We start from the raw sequence: 17,224 nt of genomic DNA on the forward strand, positions 1-17,224 counted from the left end.
GTGAACCATGTTAGAATTGCACTTGTCAGTGAGAAGTCAGAAAGGGATTTTATTCTTCATTGGGTTGGGTTTACCTGCAGAGGGTTGGTTCACATGTATACAATTTGTATATACCCATACAATCATGTCCAGAATTTATATTTTGACTGTGTTTGTGAGAACTGTGTTCATTCCAGGAGAGCAGATGTCAGTGGTGTTTTTCTCAAACATTCTGTTGCCCAGATAGGCATCTTTCAGTGTGAGAAAAGGCGGTGAAAGGCCGTAAATCTGCCTGTTCATTATGAAAAGCAACAATAGATTGTTTTATGGAGAAAAGGCAACTGTTGGGCTTACTTACCGATGTGCATGAAAACTCTTAAGTTTTGCAATGACTGGATATTACTGCTGTGATTTTTGACAAGGATTTTAGTTCCAGATTAATCTCAAGAGTTGTTATACGGGCAAGGAGAGTCAGAGAACTTCCATTAGCCTGGTTAACATGTCATAGTAATGAAGTCATATGAAGTTCAAAGATTAAGCAGGTTTTATTTTCAGTAGTAGATTTTTAGATCATTACTACGTAACCTACATTTTCACCAAGCTTTCCATGTGGACACTTCCTGTTTTGTGTTCTCTGTTGGCATTCCCTATACCCATGTACGAGATTTGTTCTTGTCTCATATACTCAGCTAGCTGTGTGTGCAAGTACATACCAACCGCACACTGCAAGCCACCAAGCCTAAGATAACACAAGGAGGTCAGGAGGCAAGAATTCTCAGTGCAATGCTCATAAGCCATAGACAGTGTGGGAAAATCTGTATAGAATTGAGTCTAGATGAAGTAATAGGACTTTCTAAGAAATGTTTTAGAATTTTAGAGGGAAATATGTACTTTTTAAACAGCAGTAGAAAACAGTGCATATAACTGACTGCTTGATAAATAATGTAAACTGATGTTAACAACTCTGTTTTGGATAGAAAACTAGCCTTGGGATAGAAAACTAAATCTGTGGGTTCAGAATAATTTCCCTGTGTAAAATAATGAAGTCTTTCTGGTTTAGTCACAGTTGCAATCCATAGGACCTTACTATGTAAGGAAAATCTTGTGATACTAAGAAATAAAGTTACAGCAAAGAAAAATTATTCTAAACACTCATCTTAAGACTTATTTTCCAAGGATGAGGAAAGAAAACTGATTAAAGTTTTCTGGCGTTTAGCTTGATCTTCTTATGTCTTTCTCTCTCTTTATATTCCACTAAATCATTTTTAATTTGGAAAATGTTGCAACCGCAGTATGGCGAGGACAGAGTAGCCTTAGGTCCATTCTCTTATAAACTCATTTAGGCTTACATGTTGAATAGCCTTCCAAACATGGTATCTTCTTTTTGAGAAACTGACTTTAGTAAAGCCTGTACATGATACAGTGTACATGTATGTTGAGTGCATAGCAATTTGAATAACGTTTGGCTTGCTGGCACCTGGAGATCCGAGAGTATTTTCTGTTCAGTAGTTTTTTTCTTCACAGCATGCCTTAAACAGTAGCTAAAAGTAAGAGTTGTAGGCAAAAAAAAATGTTTATTACAATGTTATTTATTTTCTTTTTTTTTTCTTTTTAAGTCTGAACAGCCCAGTCCTGCCAGTTCCAGCTCCAGTTCCAGCTCCAGTTTTACACCATCTCAAAACAGCAGACAACAAGGTACCCAGGAAGGAAAAGAAATTGAAAGAAATGTGTGAAATGAAGGGGCCAATACAAACAACTGATGGCATCTCATTCTCACTTTTCTGTTGACTTTACAGCCTGGTCACTGTTTTGCCTTAGAGACTTTTGCTCAGGTGTTTGCAGATCTGACTGTAAGGGCAGATAAAAAGGGGAGATGATGTGTGTCTATCTGAGAAAACTGCACGAAGGCTATTTGTTCTAAAGCACCAGATGACATGCCAGTCAATTTAAATGCTAAACTCCAAAGAGCTTCTGCTCTTGAGGCTTTCCTTTTGCAGGTTTGTGTCGCGTGGCACCTGTGTGCCATCTGGAGCCCTGCTCAGGCTGGCATTGCTTCCAACGGGAAGTGCATGACTGTGTGTATGTGGATATCCCCCCCAAGGGTCGTGATCTTCCTGTGCTATGGGGAAGTTTTCAGAGCATGCCGGCTTACCTTTGGAAACATGGCAGGGGAAGAATATAGTTAGATTTTAAGTTGACGTTAAGTTTACATTTTGTTTTTTTGGCCAATAATTATGGTTTACTCAGAACTCAGTAAAGAAATGCAATTTTCTTCCCAGAGAGCTTGCCAAAGCAGGTTTTCTATAAATCAGTTGAGATTCATTCTACATGATCTATTAAACTACTTAGTTCCTGCTTGGCAATTTTCCCTGAGCTGTAAGGTTTTACAACTGATACATTCTTAATCAGCTTTTGTTTTGTTCTTTGGATCTGGAAGCATTAAAAAAGCAGCTTTTGACTAATTAATATTGCATCTGTTTTATCCATTTTTATTCCTCAATGGTAGACTTGCTTTTAAGGTTATGAAAATACACTAGTACCTCAGGCAGACAGTTTTTACAAAGGTCTATGTATTATACGTGTCTGTCCTGCTGCCTTTCTGGAGGTGACTGGTACTGATTTTATAACATGTTCTGGACGCATTACTACAGGTGAAAGAAAGCAAGCCTTGAAGTGCACTGTGGTTGATGGCTGATTTCAGGCATTTGATTTCTAACTAAGGCTAAACAAAAACCTATCTCGTTGAAACAACATTTCTGCACTCATGAAAACCTCATTAGTGGTGTGAGCTGTCATTACAAGCCAACAGATTTGGATACCCGTTCCTGTATTCCTGTTATGTTACCTTCCTTATCCTTATGTTGGGCGATAACAAGTTGATGTGGTGTTTTCTTCTGGGCAAACTGGATCCATCTATTTCTCCTGGGTCATATATATAAGACAAACCACAGACTGTCTTTCAGTTCTGTACCTTCTCAAGCACAAGTGGGAGATTTTCCTTCTGGTGTGAAAAATGTTGAAGTGGTATATGCATCTCCTCTTTCTTGTCAAGTAAATAGTGATTATTGCTTCTTTCTGGGACTTTTTGTTAACTAACAGCATCAGCTGTGCCCAGGTGTTGTGCATTTGTATATAACAAGGGATGAAGCACTTGGCATACTCTAATATGTTTGCATTGTATATGTTGTGTTCTGGTCAGAACCCATGCTTTATTCCCTAACTAAATGTTACTTGCAAGGGCCATTGCTCTTTTTCCTTTGTATTCAGAATCAAGTGCTCACTCAAGTGTCAGAACCACCACAGGATGAACTTTCTTCACCTCTTCTCAGATAAACATTGGGCTAACTGAAGTTTTCTCAAGTTCTTTCGCCCTCAGGGCTTACTCTGAGTTTTCTGTGTTTCCTTGCCAAGAACATTTTCCCTTGGGCAACTCCTAGTTTTCAGTTTCTCCTGAGCCACTCTGACCCTTTAGGAGAGGACAACTTCTCTAACCTTTAAAAAGACATTGTCATGAAATTTTAAATGAAGTGTTAGCAAGGAGCAGAGTACTAACAGTAACATGGCTACCAAAAAGGCCTAAAACTTAACACTTTACAGATTGTTAAGGTCTTCTGAAGAAGTCAACCAGCTTATTTACAAAACACCTGTTCAGAGTCGCAGACATGGTCTTCCATTTCATGAAATCACGTCTGAATGTCAGATTGTTGAAGGCCTATAGGGCTGTCTGCCATGGATGCATGTCAGGAGTCCGCGCTCATTTTTCTCCAAGAAGGAAGTATCAGCCTGTTGTGAGCTTGAGATAGGGCTGTCAGATTGTCCCTGAAGATAGCAAGGGAGAAGATAAAATATCCCTCTGCTGTACGTGGAAAAAAGGACATAGGCAAGGATAATGAGTTAGCTCAAACTTGGAAGAGCAGCCTATGTAGAGCATGAGGAGAGTGTGCTGTTTTTCATTTTTCTTCTATTTAAAAATAAAATAAAGGACTGAATGACTTGCAACCTACTGCCAGCATAGCTACCATTTTCCATATTTTTGAGTTATGTGCTGATCTTTTATGCAAGATCTGTTATTCATGTCACACTAAATTTCATTACAAAATTAGTTTTGGGTTGATTTTACCTTCCCTGTCATTGTCCTTTTGTTCTGCTTTTTCATCAAGAGCATGATGATTCTTTCCTTTCATCAATCTTTTTATCTGGTCTCTTCTGTATTTTTTTTCCTGCCTGTACTTTGTGGTGAGGAGACAAATGCATTCTTGTGAGCTGACTTTGGTCAATGGAGTTGAGTAGAACGTCTCTGCTCTTAGTGCAGACAGAGAAAGACTACTGTTTTCAGTAGGACTGCAAAAGTAGTTGTTAGTATCTTCGCCTAGTAAGGAAACTAGCCTTTCTAGGTTAAAGCTAGCCTGTGGAAATACCCATGTGTTTATCTCTTTATCTCTCTTAAAATATGGATTTCTTTTTCATATATTTGTAATTTAATTCTCTTTTCTAACCCTTTACCTCAATTTATTTAGTCCCCTATTTGTTGTTTCTTGTTGGCATGTCTTCCATGCCAAGAGCCAAGCCTGTCAGCAAAAATATTTTGCAAAATGGGCAGATTCTTCCTTCATTCCTGTGCTGATGCCCCTACAAGTGCCCTCTCTCCTCCGTTTCAAAGGAAATATGGTCACTACTCCTATGAAAATCCAAGGAGGGAACCCTTTCCCGAGAGGAAAGAGTTTGGATGGTTAGATAATCAGATGGACTCCAACTTAGCATTTGAAAATGGCTGAGCATGGTCTGCCTGGTACTGAAGCAGAAGCAGAAAACAAAGCACAAATCAGTTGCTTCTGCAGATTAGCAGTGGTTGTACGGACAAGAAGTCTGCCTTATGGACAAGAACTCACCTTTCCTTGTGGCCTGTGCAAGTGTCTGGCCCACCAGAAGTTTTCTGAGTGGCACCATCTGGGCCTGTTGCCACCCAACCTCAAGATGTGCAAATAGATAAAAGAAACCAGGGATCTGAACCTTCCCACACTGCCCAACTTAGGAAATTTCTTGTGCAGCCTTAACGATAAATCATTCTCAACAGTGGCTTTGAAGTCACTTGCACAAAACAGGTCAAAATGCCTGTGACCGGAGTCTTGCCAGGTCTGGAGTAATCCACAGGGCTGCTCTTCCTATCAGGGGAGCACCCTCCCTGTTAGGGGTATGGGCAGGCAGAGGTCTCTCTTCTGTTTTGGCTGTGACCAGGGTTAACTCTCCCTGACTCTTTCCCGTTAACAAATACAGAGTGGTAAAGTTCTCCCTTTGGAGAGCACTGAGGCCTACTTCATTAACATTGGTACTTGATGGTTCCTCGGTTGAGGGTATTAAAGAAACCTGATAGTAACTGCGGATATTGCAGCCATCACTGTTGCTTTTGCTAGCAGTTTTGTATCTCAGATGTGCTGAGATTCTTCAGAATTTAATGCCCTGGGGCATCAACTTTGCTTCCTTTGCTCTTCTAAGCTGCTTTTACCCATTGTTCTTTCAAGCAGCGGCAGTTTTCCCAGATATGTTAAATATGTTTTTTTTCTGTAACTGTCTTTTACAGCAAAATTAATTGAGTAAAGTTGAACTAAAATCCTAAACTGAATTTCTTACAGTTTTATGAGCAAGTCGAGCTCCGTGTCTTATATTAATTCTGGAAAAGAGGATGATGATGTGTGGAATCGATGCATTGTCTACATACAAACATTGGCAAAGTGCTTACTTGACCTGAAATTGACCTTGAAATACAGGGAACAGCTAAATTTAAATATATCAAAAATGGGAAGACAAAGACTGCCTTGGCCAGTACAAGTTACAGTCAGAACGATTTATTAGACGCTGCTTCTCAATACATGAATTAACACAACAAATGTACTATTACCAATAGGCCCCTATAGATCTGTACTGGTGTATAATACCCTTTGAGAAAGCAAGAAAAGCTAAAGCCCAGCAATGTGAAAGAATCTTGCTTCTGATAATAACACAGTAATACTACATTTCTCCTAAATTAGAATATGCACAGAGAATGCTTGTCATGACAGTATTTTATTTACTTCAGCTATGTTCCAGGGGGCCAAACCTGCAAACACTTGAACACAAGTCACTTCACTGTCATGAGTAAGTCTATTGAAGCTTACTGCATTGCTCATGTAAGTAAATGATTCATTAATAAGTGCCAGCAGCATAAGCCCCCAGTGTATTACTTCATTTTTTTAATATTTGACACTCCCCTCCCAACACCATGCTGGGAGGGTAACTTTCTGTAATCTGCAAAGTTGAGTGTTTTGCCTTGAACACTGCAAAGTGAACTTCATTTGCGTATTTTATTGTTTCTGTTGTTTCAGGTCCATTGAGGTCTATAATGAAAGATCTGCATTCAGATGATAATGAAGATGAATCAGATGAAGCAGATGAGAATGACAATGATTCTGAATTGGAACGTCCTATAAATACACGAGGAGGGAGCAGGAGTCGCAGGTGAGTGTCTAGTGATTGCAGATAGCCTGGTGGCCAAAACAATTTGCTTGTTACTAATGGGGTGAGTTCTAATGTTCTTAAAGAGTGTTGAGTAGCAAATGGACAGATAATTCAGACTCTTATTTTTAAGGGATGTGCATATAAAAGTGCTTCTCCTAAAAACTGTCAGATATAGCCATTCCCAATATAAACTATTTCTGTTCTAAACCACATGGTTATGATGAGCCACATCCATCTGACTTTCCTTGATTTCATGCCATTGTGACTTCAGGGAGCAGTCATAATTACTCTCTGGCATAAAAGAGATAAAATTAAGTCCTTTAATTGCCAGATGAGCTATTCTGTACATAGTGTATCATTTTCAAGACCTCTCTGCTTACCAGCTTTAGTTTAGGTTGTTAAATAGGATCAGAATCAACCAAGTGGAATTCCAAGCTAGTTTTCCACTGCATATAGTAAATGATAAGTAAAAGTGCAGACAGAAGGTAAAGCAAGTATCAGTTACAGAAACTACTTTTTAAAAATGGTTCAGCTTCCTAGCTGCATCCTCAAGAGGGCATTCCAAAATTCAGCTATTGTTCAGGCAGCTTGAAGCTCTATCTGCATCTTGTTGAAGGTTATGGAAAACCTGAAGCACAGACTCCCTCAAACCTTTTCATAGTGGGTTCTTTGTCTGATCTGAAAGGTTTTGCTTGTTCTACAATTTGTTAGTGCGTAACACCTGAGTGCCTCTATCAGCAACTGCTTAAATGGGAGGGTAGTAGGAAAGTATTAGTGAACATCAGCTGCTTCCCTGGTGCACTTTTGGAGCTGAAATCATAGAGAAAAAGAGCAGGAAGACCAGCAATTTGAGAATTTGTTCACATCCATAGTTGTGTAACGGATTCTTATGATCAACTTGTTTTAAATTTACAAGTTTTGTTCTAGTTTTTAACAAAACTTAAGGCTAATATTTCTCTCTAGTATATCCTCAATATTTTTTTTTCCTTCTTGTGAGTAAATATTCCCTGTTGTTCCTAAGTAAATGAAGGGTGAGACTGACTAGAATATGAGCTTTTTCACTTGGCCTTTCTTGTGATACTAAGTTTTTAAATTTTAGCCAGGAAAAAGAGTGTTATTTATGACAAGAAACAAAGAACTTTTCAGTGAATCACATTTCCAAGCAGGAAGTACAACTTTTAGAAAGCTTTTAGAAGAGCAGAAAAGTGTCTCTGAAAAACACGTTCCTCCTTTCACATGGCTGAGATACAGACTCACTCCAGAAATGCTAGAAACAGCAGTTTAATTTTCTAAATATTTAATCGTTTCTTTAATGTTAGCTGCTGGTAACTGGGCAGTGTAATTTCAGCCAAGTGAAGGCAGGCAGTCTCGTTCTCTGTGCTACACAGAATTTTTTCCAGAGTGCAGCCCTGCACTACTGAGCAGCACTTTTCCAAGGGACTTTGATTAATGATAGGTTCCTTAGCAAGGGAAGCCAATTCTTGGTGTCCTTTCACAAAGTATAAGCTTGGTTCACCCATGTAAGAAGCTTTTTGACTCACAGTATAAACTCTTGCCTCTGCTTTTCCATAGGGTTAGTCTGAGTGATGGCAGTGACAGTGACAGCAGTTCAGCTTCCTCACCACTACATCATGAAGCAGCGCCACCTTTATTAAAAACCAACAACAACCAGGTAAAGTCAGGATTCATAAATGCAAGCCTGGCATAGGAGCATGTCTTGCAGATGGGGAACTTACGTAACTGATTACTTAAATGAAATTACTTTGAAAATTTACATAAGAGGGTGGGTTGTTTGCTTTTTTTTTTTTAGGAGATGGATAAGTATTTGGTTTAGCAAATACTGTAGAGTAAACTATCATTTTTATCAGTATTTACAGAATATGTTCTTTCCATATGTATTAACTTTGTAAGGTAAGCAGTTGCAAGCTGGCTTTACAGCATCGGTTTTACAATTCACACAGTTTTGGGCTTGTGTTAGCAGTAGACACAGTTCAGATTAATAGGCCTTTTTTCAGGAATTTATTCATTATTCTTGTCCTCTTTCCCTCACCAGTGCTTGACTAGAAGATGCAGTATTTTTTACTTTACTAGGAGACATAGGGCTTTACTTCACCAGCAGAAAAAGCACTCATTTTATATCAATAAAAGCTAACTTTTTATTATTATTTTTGAGGTTGGAAAGTAAGGTAGTTCTGTTTTTTAGGGGAAAAAAATAAATAAGCTACAGCTACAAAAAGTGGCAAGGAGCAATCAAAATTAGTTACTTCACCCCCAGTCACCAGTACAGTAATCTCTAACCATAAAAATTAAACGTAAAAGTTGATGTTATTTAAGTAATTGATTGTTGTAATTTACAAAATAGATCATTTTTCTTTTATTTTAGGGAGCTATAATTGACTCCTGGCATCACTTGTGTCATGCAGAGCATAGTCATGTGATATACTGGGTGGCAACAAATGGCTCTTTACAGTATTAACATAGAGTCTATGTAGTTAGTCTATGTTTATTAACAAATTTTTTTAGTTTAGAGGGTGAGCCTTGTGGATGAGTCCTTCCTATATATTCTCCCCAAATTGTTTTGTTTTATTTTATTTTTTTTTGTTTTATTTTGTTTTATTTTATTTATCTCTCCCCTCTCCTCCTCTTCTTAAATAAGGTTTCCAATACAAGCTTACTGACAATGCAAAACTGTATTCATGTCAGTTAAATATTCTGGAGGGAAAACCAGGCAGTAGAGTGTGTGCATAGCGAAAAAGGAGGTTCCATGACCAGAAAGCATTCTTATCTACAACAAATTCTGTAGGCTTTTCTAAGATTACCTGTATATAAGTTTCAAGTTTTTTTAAGGGATTCTTTCTGGAAATAAACAAACCATAAAGTTTAGAGAATATTGCATTTACTGGAGACATAAGCATAAGAAAAATCAAACATCTATCTGTGGCTTGTTGTTTAATGAATACATTTACTTCTAAAGAGGAAATATAATTTTTAAGAAATTGTGAGTCTCAATAAGCAGCAGTCCACTCAGTCACATTTTTCATGTTCCTTTCCATTTCAGTGACCTAACAAGAGGTCTGCCTGCACATTTAGATGCTCTAAACAATAGCAGTGAGCTAGCTAAAACTGAATGTCTCATTATTTTCTGACATTTTTGTAACTGAGCTGCAAATGAAAAATTTAGGGTACATGAAGTATTACAAGAGTTCAAATTATGTGCAGTGTTTCAAGTTTGTGCTTGGTAGCATATTGCTGCTTGCTAGGATGGTGCTTTTGACTGATGAAATCAGGCTTGTGTAGACTAAGTCCATTTGTAGAATTAAGGGGCTAAGAACAAGCTAATATTTCTATATCAGCGTCCTCTGATGTGATTAGTGCTGTATCTCATTTAAAACAAGAGTGCTTAAGAAGTTCAATTCCACTAACACATCAACGGCACTATAAGAAAGCAGCTTTTTCAAATACAGTGTGTCCTTGCTAAGTTTTTTTTTAAAACAAAGAATTTTCTTTGTTTGAAAACAAGAAAAGCATCTAAAAGCTACTGGATCCATGCCTAGAGGCCTGTTTTTTCAAGACAAGACGTTTTCTTCCACTGGCCTACACTGCAATAACCCCAGGGGTGTTGAATTTGAAGAACTGGGATTTTTCTTCTGAAAAGTTTCCTGTTTTGCTTTCTGGCCATGCATCACTCTTGGCTAAATAAAACTTTAGGTAAGGTTAACTCAGATTTGCAGTTTTCTGTTTGCAGGGAAGTAGCTACCTGTCTGCTATATTTTCATGGTGCTTGTCACCCTGGGAAACGTATATGCAATTTTAGTCATTTATACCAAGGGAAGTAGAAATTGGAAGCAACTTGGAGAAAGCTGTCTGTGAGGGTTCTGGGTAGTCTAGAACACTTGTTTTTGCAGGCCTTATTTCCATTGTTTTATTTGCTGAGTTTTGTACTGTGCTGTGACTGTCCAGGATGATTTTGGAAAAATCAACACGAATTGATGTTGGTCTTATTTACAAGAAAATGTGAAACAAAATCTCCATGGTCTGATATGTATTGTCCTTTGATCACAGAATCATGGAACCTTAGAATGGTTTGGATTGGAAAGGACAGTTACAGATCACCCAATTCCAGCCCCCCTGCCACAGGCAGGGACACCTCCCACCAGACCAGGCTGCCCAAAGCCCCATCCAGCCTGGCCTTGAACACCTCCAGGGATGGGGCATCCACAGCTTCTCTGGGCAACCTGTGCCAGTGCCTCACCACCCTCTGTATAAAGAATTTCTTCCTAATATCTAATGTGAATGCACCCCTTTTTAGTTTAAAACCATTCTCACTTGTCATATCCCTACACTCCCTGTCAGAGTCCCTCTCCTGCTTTTCTTTAGGGCCCCTTTAGGTACTGGAAAGCAGCAATGAGGTATCCCTGGAGCCTTCTCTTCTCCATGCTGAACATTCCCAGCTATCTGTCTTTATTCATAGGAAGGGTTCTCCAGCGCTCTGATCATCTTTGTGGCCCTCCTCTGGACTCACTTGAAGAGGTCCATGTGCTGCGGTCTCCAGAGCTGAATGTAGGACTCCAGGTGCTTTTTAACGAGAGCAGAGTAGAGGTGGAGAATGCCCTCCCTCACCCTGCTGGCCACGCATCTTTTGATGCAGCCGAGGATATGGTTGGCTTTCTGGACTGCAAGCGCACATTGCTGGCTCATGTTGAGCTTCTCATCAACCAACACCCCCAGGTCCTTCTCCTCAGGGCTGCTATAAATATGTTTTCTGCCCAGCAAGTAGTGCTGTTTGGGATTGCCCTGGCCCAAGTGCAGGATCTTGCTGGAAACACTTGATGTTTTTCAGAAGAACTGATGATATTGCAAGTTGGGAATGATGTGGTGTTTACTTTTAACTTCAAAAAATGTATGTTGTGTGTATAGAAATTGAAAGAACAAACAACAATTTTATTTCCCCTAAACACTCCTCATTTGTGTCCTAAAATTTTCACATTAAGCAAGGTGTTCTGCTGCTTGTTGACATGCTCTTTTTAATTGTGCTTCAGTACTGGATGAAGCATTCTTCATTCATAGATGTTGTAGTAAGTGGCTTTGTATTGCATTGAAAGAAGGGTACCATATAAGTGCAAGACAAATTTCTGTCTAGTAATATTTTTCCTAATTATATCTCATGCAGTCATTTCAAAGACTGTTTCAGAATCTCTCTTTCTCTACTGCAGAAGGAAAGAGATAGCCTTGATAAAAAACCTGTAGTAAAAGTATACTGATTATGTGTTACTTCAAAGGCACTGGAGGGTACTTCAGCATCATATTGTATCTGCAAAATCAGACCTTTTCTTACCAGCATGCAAAAGATACAGAACAGTGTTGAGGAGGCTTTAAATGATGTTAAATTAATTCCTCTTAGGATTGGTAATGTTGATATCACCTCATTCCAGCAACTCAGCATTTTCTGCTTTTTTTCCTGAATAACTTGGGCAGGTTGTATGAATTAAATAATGAGCAGCCCAGTTTGATTATTTTCTCCAGAAGTAATATTCCTTGTGTTATTAACAGATAAAAGAATTCTTCTTATGTAATTGTATCCAATGATGCATTTATTTTTTAATAGATTTTCTTTGTTTTCCAGATTTTAGAAGTGAAAAGTCCAATAAAGCAAAACAAATCTGAGAAACAAATTAAGAATGGAGATTGTGATAAGGTAAATGGCAATGAAATAACAGTAAACTACCCTTAAATGTGATATTAATATGTTTGCTGGAAACAAGCTTAAAATACTGTTTGTTACAGAGTGAAAACCTCAGTCATTAGCATATCTTTGCTTTGGGTTCCTTTAAATGCAGATCATTCTCTGTTTTCCTTTTTTGTTTTTGGAATTGTTTTTTGGTTTTTTTTTGGGGGGTGTGGGGGAGTTGTAATTCTTCCGTGCTATCTAGAAATGTTTTCTATCTCCATGTTGGTGATTTGGCAAATGTCACAAGGTGGGAATCTGCCATGAATTTTCTTATTTTCTTTTTTACCACTTATTTTCTCTACTTTCCACCATGAATTTGCATTGTGCTTTAGATTTGAAGGGATAGTCTTTGAACAGGAATCTTCACAGCTGTAATCCTAGTCAATAAACCCATTGATGAAAACCCTTGTCAAGAATCCTTTCAAAGGACTGTGTATTAGGAAACGGCAGTGTGATTTAACACTTTAACTAGGATGATGTGAAGCGACAGTTACATTTACCACTTAGAAAGGTAATTTTGTTCAAAATCACATCAGCTGGCCATGGATAAGAGCTCTTAAGTCCTTGTGTGAATGAACATAATGTAATTTCCCAGTGTGGACAATCTCCTCTCAAGGTTTATATAGGGCAGTATTTCCTTTGTGCTAACATGAGGTAGGAGACCAGTGTTGAAGTACCTGTTGCTAGATTTTCAGTGGCCTGTTTCATGCACTTTTTTTAAATTTCCTAAGCTTGGTGGTGTATTTCTTTGTGTTGAAAAGGAAAAAAATGTTTCTAATGTCTCATGCTAAAGGAGAAAGTTTATACTTTGGAGAAGTGGGACAGGTTTGATACCCCATGACGGAGGAAAGTGGAATTTACCATTGGATTAATCATTCTTGATCTTTCTCCCCTTACGTCTCCTTGTTGACACAGAAAATTAATGATGCAGCTTGAGAGAAAGGGGGATTTGATTGTGAGCCTTTGGTTGCATGTCTTGTGTGGAAAGGTGGAAGATGTTTTTTAAAGATGCCGTTTTGACATCCCAAGTCTGTTACACACCTTTTGCCTCAGCTAAGGTGGAGAGGTTCTCTTCTACAGCAAAGAACCATCTCATTTCCAAAAGGAAAAGGTGGTTGTCCCCTGAACTCCTGTAATTCTTTAAAATATATTTCTGTGCATCTGAAAAATATACTTTGAATGAAGTGGAAGGTTCCTACTAATTACTTCTTTTGTATGAATTGGTTTATTCTGTTAGGGTTTTTGTGTTCTCATATCATACTTGGAGGCAAGCCCAGCTATCCAAGATTATTCTGAATTTCTGACAGAATAACTTTTAATGGTGGCTTAATACTGTTAGCAGTACCTTAAGATTTTCAGTGTCACGAAGTATCTAAGAAAGCCCATAAAAACTTAAATTTGGTTTGTATTAAGCTAAGGAAAGCCAGGCTGTTGAGTAAGAAAATTTAGCTCAAGGAAGATTTAAAATAAAATTTTCTTTTGTATTGTTTTTGAAGACATCTGAAATTTTTGAAATACACAGCTATGACTTAATTAACAAGTTGTTTATGGGGGGGGGAATTTGTTTCTAGGCATATCTCGATGAACTAGTAGAACTCCACAGAAGATTAATGACACTGAGAGAGAGACATGTACTGCAGCAGGTGAGGAGCACTCTCATGAAAAATAACAGTGTGCTCATTGAAGTTGTGAAGTCACATTTATTTTCCCTTTCATCTAAATCTCTCTAATCAGGTTTAATATCCTTTAAGCCTGTATAATCCGTTTACTACCCCTTACACTTTCAGTGCAGCTTAGGGAATTTTTATACAAACTTTAAATTGTGTTGCCACACCAAATGACAAGAGTAAAAAACAAAGACAGAAAAAGAAAGTCTATGAGAAGTTTTTCACCAATTTGTTATTATATTTTTCAACAGATTGAATCACTAATAATGAAAACAGGATGGGAGAATATATACAGCTGTGCACCATAACTTGATAAAAATCTCGTTGCTTTTTGCTGAAAATGGCAGGCATTTTCTCAGACACAATTAAAATGCTTCCTTTGATGGAATTTAAAGTCAAACTCACTTTGGGGAAAACACGTATGGTTGAGTCTTATGAAATCATGCAAGTAGTAAAATAAAAAAATGTACAAATTGAGAAGACTCCAAATGTATTTACATGTTACCCAATAGTAAGAGCTGTCATTCTGTGTTTTGGGTGGCATTGTCAGATACTATTAGATTACAAACTGTGAAGATGAAGCAATAAGCAGTATTAACCATCTGTTCTACAATTACGTCTGTTTTGTTATATTATGTTTTGCACCATTAAGTGCCACTTGTCAACCTGTTATAAAGACGGAAATATGTACCACTTCTAAATGATTGCAATCACTTATCAAATTTCTCAGCACTTGGATAAGTGTGTTTAAATTTTTTTTGTAAGCCTCAGCATTAATCTGTGAGTGTTTATTAGTCCAGGGTTAATATTGTGTGTAAAGATCAGAAAACAACTCACAGGGCAGTGAAAAGGAAGATCATGGTTATGAATATTCTTAGTTAAAGAGGGATCCTGATGGCTGTGTTAGATTTCATGCTATGAAATACAATGATACATATTTGTTATCCTTATTAAATGTACTGTAGTTTCACAAGTTCACTTTTTCATTAGTACAAATTAGTACTTTTTTTCACCAAAGCACACTTGCAGAATGGCACGTTTTTATCTATATTGGGAAATAACTGCATGAAAGTAAAATGTAGGAATTACAGCACCCTGTCCACTTTACATTAGTCATTAATTCTTATAGTTTTTACATAAAAAGTGAAACTGAAAAGCCACCACACTGTAAATTCATAGAATCGTTAAGGTTGGACAAGGCCTCCAGGATCATCTGGTCCAATCATCCCCTTACCCCCAATGTCACCCACTAAACCACGTCCCTAAGCACCAGGTCCAACCTTTCCTTGAACACCCCCAGGGACAGTGACTCCACCACCTCCCTGGGCAACCTGTTCCAATGCCTGACTGCTCTTTCTGAGAAGAAATGTCTCCTCATTTCCAACCTGAGCCTCCCCTGGCACAACTTGAGGCCATTCCCTCCAGTCCTATCACTAGTTACCTGTGAGAAGAGGCCGGCCCCCAGCTCCCCACAGCTTCCTTTCAGGTAGTTGCAGAGAGCAACAAGGTCTCCCCTGAGCCTCCTCTTCTCCAGACTAAACAACCCCAGTTCCCTCAGCCGCTCCTCACAGGACTTGTGTTCCAGGCCCTTCACCAGCTTCGTAGCCCTTCTCTGGACACGTTCTAGGGCCTCGATGTCCTTCTTGTAGTGAGGGGCCCAAAACTGAACACAGTACTCAATGTGCAGCCTGGCCAGAGCAGAGTACAGGGGAATGATCACCTCCCCAGTCCTGCTGGCTACATTTGCTTCCTAAGCAAATATTTCACCAGTTTTCCAAGGCATAATTTGTGATTTGTTTCATTTGACACAGCAGAGCACAGAGGTGTCTATGCATAGAACATAGGTGGCTACAAGAGCAATTTTGAAAACCATCTTCAGGTTCATATAGAGTTGGTGTTGTCGTGTTTTGGGGAGCTGTTCTTGCAAATTATTTCCCTCAGTTTGGAGTGCATGTAAGCTGTCGATGTACCTCTGTGAAAGTTTCTGGCTTAATGGCCAGATTATGCACTCCAGGACAGTGGTGCAGTACTCTACTGACACAGTCGGCAGATGTCTTATATTGGCTGCAGAGCGCTACTAGAATTCAATGGAAGAGCCATGTTACTTACCATTTGTCTGTTAGCCTTTACAGTCGCGCTTACACTAGCTAATGGTTTTTGCTGTTACAAAACAAATAACACTGTAATAAAAGCAGTTTGGTTTTAAAGCCTTTAATCCCTTAATATTGTGCAATTCTCTAGTTCGTATGATTTTGTCAGTTCACAGAAATACATTCACAATACTGAACAACTGGTGCTTCTCTGCATTACAAATAATGTGTCATGCCATTTTAAATGTCCTTATTGCTTTAAAGCTATGTAGTTAATGTAAAATATTTCCAGCGAATATATGGAAAGAGTACATAATTGATAACATGTTTAGGAATGACTTGTAGACCAAAAGGTACGAATCCATAGAGACTAGTGAAAAGGACAGGAAAGCAAGGGATAAAACTTGAGAAGGGTGATGGCTTTCATGAGCCAATGGAAAGAGTGCAGAAATGTGCAACAGAGAGCTCTAAATAGCTGCAAGAGGTTTTAAAGGTGATTGTGATGTTGAAATGGAGTGGCAGCAGAGGTCTGTGTTCCTGAGCAATGTTTGTCATCTCTTCAGTTTATGTTGGAGCAAGTAATAATCTCTTGTACATGTCAAAGTCTTAACTGCACATTTTTAAGGAGTTTTTACAGAAGCATGTTGCATGAGAAGAATGAAGGTATAGATCAGGGTTGTAAGGAATGGTGATGTCAAAGAGCTTGAACTAGTACCTGAGCTGCTGAGGGATGTGAAAAGGAAAGGATGGTTTTTGCAGTCTCAGTTGTTACCAAGTCTATAGGCAATGACAGCAGTTAGGAATGCAGCTGAGTTGGAAATGACAATAATGCATCTGTTTGAGAATGTGGCTTTTGCCCAGGAGAGGCGTTTCTCCTTGAGATGCTTCGTTAAAGGAAGCTCAAATAAATCCACCCAAAGAAGGAGAAGATAGGAAAGGTGTGGTACTGAGCTTGCAAGCGCCTGGATCTGTAGCTAAGTTATCCTGAAGTATAATTATACCTAAAGATATATAAGAATTATTCAAGAGGGAGAAGGCAGGTGGAAAAGAACATTTGACCAAGAAATGAGTCCTGTGAGACAATCCTGAGCATCTTGATCTAAATGTTGGACCATTTAGACCAATGCTGGACCATTGGCTAGACAGCAGTTGGTCTGAAGTTACATTTTAAAAAGCAATCTCCCTGACCTCTTTCACTGTAAAGAAATGGTTTACAGCGATAAGGCATCTTCTTTTCCCTCTGTGATTTGCAGTGATATAGTAGGGAT

The 17,224-nt window shown here is 38.6% G+C and overlaps 1 protein-coding gene across 5 annotated transcripts in view; it reads left to right on the forward strand.

Annotated features, from left to right (window-relative positions):
* The window catches only part of MLLT3 (MLLT3 super elongation complex subunit), a 141,116-nt gene that overhangs the window by 116,640 nt on the left and 7,252 nt on the right, over positions 1 to 17,224 (forward strand). For 4 of the 5 annotated variants that reach the window (XM_066988034.1, XM_066988036.1, XM_066988032.1 and 1 more), the window contains 5 exons: positions 1,596 to 1,674; positions 6,339 to 6,471; positions 8,044 to 8,143; positions 12,095 to 12,166; positions 13,771 to 13,842. In XM_066988034.1, the coding sequence (XP_066844135.1) occupies positions 1,596 to 1,674; positions 6,339 to 6,471; positions 8,044 to 8,143; positions 12,095 to 12,166; positions 13,771 to 13,842 (456 nt within the window). The remainder of the gene's footprint in view (positions 1 to 1,595; positions 1,675 to 6,338; positions 6,472 to 8,043; positions 8,144 to 12,094; positions 12,167 to 13,770; positions 13,843 to 17,224) is intronic. The other variant, XM_066988033.1, reaches the window with a different exon arrangement.

The sequence above is a fragment of the Anser cygnoides genome, chromosome Z (assembly GCF_040182565.1).
Source record: "Anser cygnoides isolate HZ-2024a breed goose chromosome Z, Taihu_goose_T2T_genome, whole genome shotgun sequence".
NCBI classification, from domain to species: domain Eukaryota; kingdom Metazoa; phylum Chordata; class Aves; order Anseriformes; family Anatidae; genus Anser; species Anser cygnoides.